Source organism: Orycteropus afer, unplaced genomic scaffold (genome assembly GCF_000298275.1).
Source record: "Orycteropus afer afer isolate SDZICR_OR568_19922 unplaced genomic scaffold, OryAfe1.0 scaffold00031, whole genome shotgun sequence".
In the NCBI taxonomy this organism is placed as follows: domain Eukaryota; kingdom Metazoa; phylum Chordata; class Mammalia; order Tubulidentata; family Orycteropodidae; genus Orycteropus; species Orycteropus afer.
The window spans coordinates 14798994-14804834 of record NW_006921618.1 but is presented as its reverse complement, the minus strand read 5'-3'; the positions used below and the strand labels follow the sequence as shown (position 1 = coordinate 14804834).

General features: G+C 42.4%; 1 protein-coding gene across 1 annotated transcript in view; it reads left to right on the top strand.

Moving 5' to 3' along the window:
* Window positions 1–216: 216 nt before the first annotated feature.
* WASF2 (WASP family member 2) overlaps window positions 217–5841 on the top strand; it is a 17006-nt gene continuing 11381 nt past the window's right edge. The window contains exon 1 of the mRNA XM_007935799.2: window positions 217–346. Coding sequence (XP_007933990.1) covers window positions 217–346 — 130 coding nt within the window. The remainder of the gene's footprint in view (window positions 347–5841) is intronic.

Genomic DNA, 5841 nt, shown 5'->3' with positions numbered 1-5841 from the left:
TTGTAATAGCAAAGATTTAAGGCTTAAAAGAAAAGATGGGTTGGAGAAAAGATTTTTAAAAGCTGTTTCAGATCAGAGCAAGACAAAAAAAAAAAAAAAAAAAGGCTCACACACAGCCCTAGTGTGCCTGGAATTTGTGGTTGAGTAATACTTTCCTGTTATTTCTTTTTTAGGTTGTTTTTCATCATTCAGAACATTGCCTGAAGCAGGTCCACCATGCCGTTAGTAACGAGGAACATCGAGCCAAGGCACCTGTGCCGTCAGACGTTGCCTAGCGTTAGAAGCGAGCTGGAATGCATGACCAACATCACCCTGGCAAATGTCATCCGACAGCTGGGCAGCCTGAGTGAGTGCCGCAGAGAGCCTGTGCTTTGCCCTCAGGGGTCGTTGGTGCTCTTTATTTAGTTGCCTTCTCCTCCTGTGTTCCTATTTCTCCCCCATCTGCCTTCCCTAGGTAATTTGAAAATGTATCCCACCCCCCACCCCAAAGAGAGGCTCCTTTTTGGTACAGATTCTTCCCGTCAATCCTTTCTTTAGCTATCACAACCCTCTAGGTTCCCTCCACCTCCCCCTCCACCTGCTTCAAAAGATATCTGTGGGAAGGGTGGCAGGAAGGGCTGCAACAGAAACTGCAGATGGAATGACAGAGCAGAATTCTCTGTGTAAAGTGGGAGGTTCACAGAGCAGTATCTTGGGTCGGGGAATGTGCCTCTAATTGCACGAGTTGTTTGATGTGGCCTGACTTTGTTGAAGCCTCAAATGTGCCAATAGTCTTTATCTACCCAACACCTCCCCCCACCCCCTTTTATTCCCAAAGAGGAGTAAAGCAAACATGCACTGGGAGAGATTCTGGCTGACTTGTCCACCCTGGTACAAATTTAATTGTGCTGCAAGCCCCCAGGTCCAAGTTCAGGGTACAAATTACTTCTGCAATCCCTGGGGTATTGGGAGTTTTGCAAGCTGCATGAACACACAGTGACACAAATTGTAACTGGAGTCATTCTTCTCTAAGAGGAAGGTGGGGGTTAGCCCAGTCTGTTTTAGAGCTGAGGGAAAGCCAGCTCAACTGTAATTCTGTTGCTTTTTTTTAATTGGCAAGAATGAATGAGACTGCCTTGGGTGGGGTACATGCATGTGGTTTGGATTTCATTCTGAATCAAGCTGACTTTGTTTGCTTGAAGCCAAGGTATGGGAAGGGCAGATGCTTGGGTAGGCTCTGCATTTGTCTCATGCCACTCCAGCTCCCAGAAGAACCTCCTTCAAAATGCCATTTTAGTGATCTTTTTTAGCAAAAGCATCTTAGTGTGAATCATTTCAGACACTCACCCCTCCTATCGCCTCACTGCCCTTAGTGAAGTCAGTGGAATATCAAGAAAGCCTGTATTCCCCCAGATAGTAATAGGCCCTGCTTTTAAAATAGGAGCCTGAGGAGACAGAGCTCTGTGACCAGATGATGTATGGGGTCTGAGATTCCTAAGCTTTCACCCAGCTCAGCGGCCAGCTCAGTTGATCCAGGGCTTAGAGAAGCCCGGATGGGGCGTCACAAAGAAATGAAACCCTGCCAGTGCCTGTCTCACACAAAGGAACATTGACAGCAGTGCAACAGCAGTGCGGCTGACAAGGAAGCACATGAAGGCTGCAGAGAGCCTCACTGCTGCTTAAAAGCATCATTTCTGCTTCTGTCACCCTGAGAAGGCCAAATGGGTAGAAGTCAATCACACAGTGGTTCCTTCTCCAAAGGACAAAAGACATCTAGCTAATGATGCTTCTTATTCTCACTCAGCAGGAGTTATGCTCTCTCTCAGGTGTTTTTCCAAGGTAGTGTTGATGGATGCCATTGCTCACACTCTCCCACTTGTGATCAGACCACTCCTACCTTGAGGAAGTCGAGCTGGGGACCAGAGTTGGCTTGTGCCTAAGGAAACAAGATTTCCTTATATTATGGGGCTAACTGACCCTTTATTTATCTATGAACTGTGTATCGAACGTATTTTATGTGCCAGAGGCTGGGGTGATATAGAGATAATAAGAATGGTTCCTGTCTTTCAGGAGCTCATAATCTACCAGGAAAATAAATAATTCTTAAGAGGAGATGGGGGAAGGGTAGAAAGGGAACTTACATTTGTTGATTGCCTACTTTATGCCAAGATCTCAACACTGATTATCTCAATCCGCTCATTAACCCTATGAGGGTAGATAGTAGTATTCCCATTTTACAGATGAAGAAATGGAGGCTCAGAAAAGTCAGGTACTTGCCTAGAGAAATACAGCCAGGAAGAGGCAAAGTCAATATTTAACTCAAACTTCCTAAGAATTTCTCAGCTCTGCCCCATACCTATCTCTGCCAGTGCTTCCCTGGTTCAGATCTTTGTTGGCTCTTAAACTATTGCCCTAGCCCTGGCATTCCATTTTCTGATCCAGCCCCCTTAGATCTGTCCCTTAGCCCCTGCCACAGTGATCTGCCTAAAATTCAAAACACACTTTTTACTTTTGTAATTCTGAATTTTTTGAATTTTTAAAGTTAAGTCTGTGTTAGCTTTTGTAACTCCCAAAGTGTTTTTTTTTTAAATAAGAGTAAAAATCTTAACTCTTTATCTTCTCTGTTCTCACTATGGAATAATCTAAGTTTCTTGGCCTGACATTTAAGACTCTCTAAGACTTACCTTCCTTTTCAGTCTCATATTCTGTAATCCCTCTTTTGCTATGTTGAAATATTTTTTAGAGATTCTTTTAAATGGAAAGAGGAAGAAGGAGAATGATTGACTACTGGTAGTTCTCCTGAGACAGGTCATACTCTTCTACTTCCATGCAGTACTCATACTGTTCCCTGCTTAGAGAAGAACCCTGCCATCCTTGTTTGCCTGGTCACCTGTAGCTGATTCTTCAAGGCCCAGTTTAGGGATCACCTCCTCCAGATATAGCTAAGTGCTTCTCTGAGCTCCCATTACATCCCTATATTATTACTTACCACATTATATTAAGGATTATCTATGTCTTTTATTCAGGAGCTCTAGTAGCGTAGTGCCCAAGGCACTTGACTGCTAACCAGAAGGCTCATAGTTCAAACCCACCAACCACTCCTCAGAAGGAAGGCTGGGCAATCTACTTCCGTAGTATACCACCTCGGAAACCCAAGGAAGGGTTGCCATGAGTCAGGTCCAACTCGACGGCACACAACAACAACACGTCTGTTACCCTAAATTAAAAATTCTTTGATGATAGAAATCGTGTGTTGATGATCCTTGAACCTCAGTGTCTAATGTTGTATAGTACGTGGTAGAACCAGTAAAAGTTCAGTAAATGTTGAACAGTTCATGTCTGTGTTCCCTCTACCATTCCATGCTTTTGGTGCAGAGAGTACAGAGGAAGAAGGAATATTTTCTGTGGGGAGTTGGGGGCATAAGTAGGGATAGGAAGGTTCAAAGAAAGCTTCACAGAAGAAGTTACATTTGAACTATGCCTTGAAAGATGACTGGGATTTCATGTAGCAGAGAGGGGCACAGGGGTAGAGTCACATGTGCTTCAAGTTCATAATAAGTACAAACTCCTGTGCATTGTACTCTAGCCAAAACTGCCTGGTGTTATAGTAAGGAGGTCTGGTTATAGAGTGGATAAAGCAGAAAACTAGAAATTCCACAGCCATGGGTTGCTCTATGGCAGCACATCCCTAGTTCTTATTTTCCCTTAGTGTAGTGAGATTGACATTTCATATATTAAGTCACCATATTTTAGGAAAAAGAAGTGTAGCCAGTGAGCCAGCACTTCTGATCAGTATACTGATCACCTAGGATAGTGGAAGCCCTCTGTGAGCCATTAAGAGCCAGGATGTGATATTGGACTTTCTGAGTACAGTAGAAGGGTGGGCATGCCATGGGTGGGGGCTCCACTCAGCCTTCAACAAGAGCAACCTTACATTTTTAAAAAATTAGTTCTACCTATTCCACTTCCATGTAAGATTCCACTAGAAGAATTCTACTGAAGGAAAAAGATCAAGACGGCTTCTAGAATCTTTCGCAAAATGTGATACCTGTTGTGAGTGTTGGCTGGTGGATATTGGGTCTATCTTGGCAATCTGAATGAATGGAATTTAACTATATACAAGGCTTTCTCCTATTTAAGTATTACACTTCTATTTTCAGAGGTTGGAATAATTTTTAGCACTTGAAGAATTGTTGTTGTTATGTGCCATCAAGTCGGACCTGACTCATAGCAACTCCCCTTGGGTTTCCAAAGCTGTATCACTACAGAAGTAGATTGCCCCATCTTCCTTCCGAGGAGTGGCTGGTGGGTTTGAACCGCCTGCCTTCTGATTAGCAGTCAAGTGCCTGAGGCACTATGCTACCAGAGCTCCTCTTGAAGAATTGGGACTATCAAATTACTGGAATTATATTTAAAATTTCCTCTAGGTATAATACTTGAGATACTTTGATATTCTATACTCTCTCCTAAGTAATCTGATGTAAAAAAAGAATCACCATTTAACAGCTTATATTTTTAGCTTATTTAATCCTTAAATAGCATCATTAGCTAGATGTCTTTTGTCTTGGTGAGATAGACATAGTTATCCCCATTTTAGAGATATGGAAACTGAGACTGAGAAGTCATAACTTGCCAAAGGTTTTCTGATTTGAAGTCCTTTTAGGAGCTCTGGTGGTACAGTGTGTAAGGCATTTGACTGCTAATCAAAAGGTTGGCAGTTCAAACCCACTAGCCGCTTCACGGGAGGAAGATGAGGCAATCTACTTCCATAAAGATTTATAGCTTTGGAAAACCAATAGGGGTCACCATGAGTTGGAATTGACTCAGTGGCAGTGGGTTTGGATTTTGCCTTCTGTGTATGATAGTGTAGTTCTAAGTGTGTGTGCAGTACTGTGCCAATGTCCCCTCATGCTTTCTCAAAACAGAGTTCTCAGTGTTACCAATTTTATACGCTGGGGTTCTTCGTAGATTTTATTTTAAAAAGCACTGTGCCACACTGATCTACTACTCCCATTATCACTTCCCCCTTCATTAAGGAGCAGGAAGTCCTTATACTCTCTTTGTGACCCACAAGGAAGTTGATTTGGGATTTTCTTATCCTCCAGAACAGCTGGATGGTTAACAGATATTTTTGAGCCTGGTTTATTTCCCACACATAATGTTGCATGTTACTCTGCTTTCGCCTTCTAATCACAATTTCCCTTCCTTAGTTGAGCTTGATACAATATGATTTTTATGGGAACTTAGCGATTTTATGATTTTATGGACAGGGATCAGACAGGATCCTCACCTAGAGTTAGAAATATAGCTCCTTAGCCAATTTAAGTCCTTTGAGCCCAGGAGCTTCCTATCATTGTTTAAATCATAAAACCATTCTGTATGCATAGACTTGCTGCTACCTTGATTAGAAACTCCTTGTTGACTAAATTTTCCAGCAGTTCAAGATTTGCATTTGATTGGTGTTATCCTTACTCTCCAGGTTATACTGGGAAGGAAGGTGAGCTGCAGTTCGCCCTGAAGGTGCAGATTTGGCCTCTCAAACTAATTTTTTTTTTCCCTCAAATATGGACTACGTGTACATGTAATTTAGAAGCTAAGAGGTGGAGCCTACTTTAAATAATTCTCAAGAAATTCTCTCTTGGTTGAGTATGGTAACTTGTGCCTGCCTTCACCTTGCTAGTAAGAAGCTCAGATGGTATATTTATTCATTTGCACCATTTTCCATTCCTAGTAAGAATGTGCCTTGTGGCTTGCAATGACAATATGGAGGTAGTGTCAAGTTGCTGTTATGTTTCTTTGGCAGCAAATTCTCCCTGCATCCCAGGGTTGAAAGTAAGGAACTCTTTCCTTTTATCTTTTATA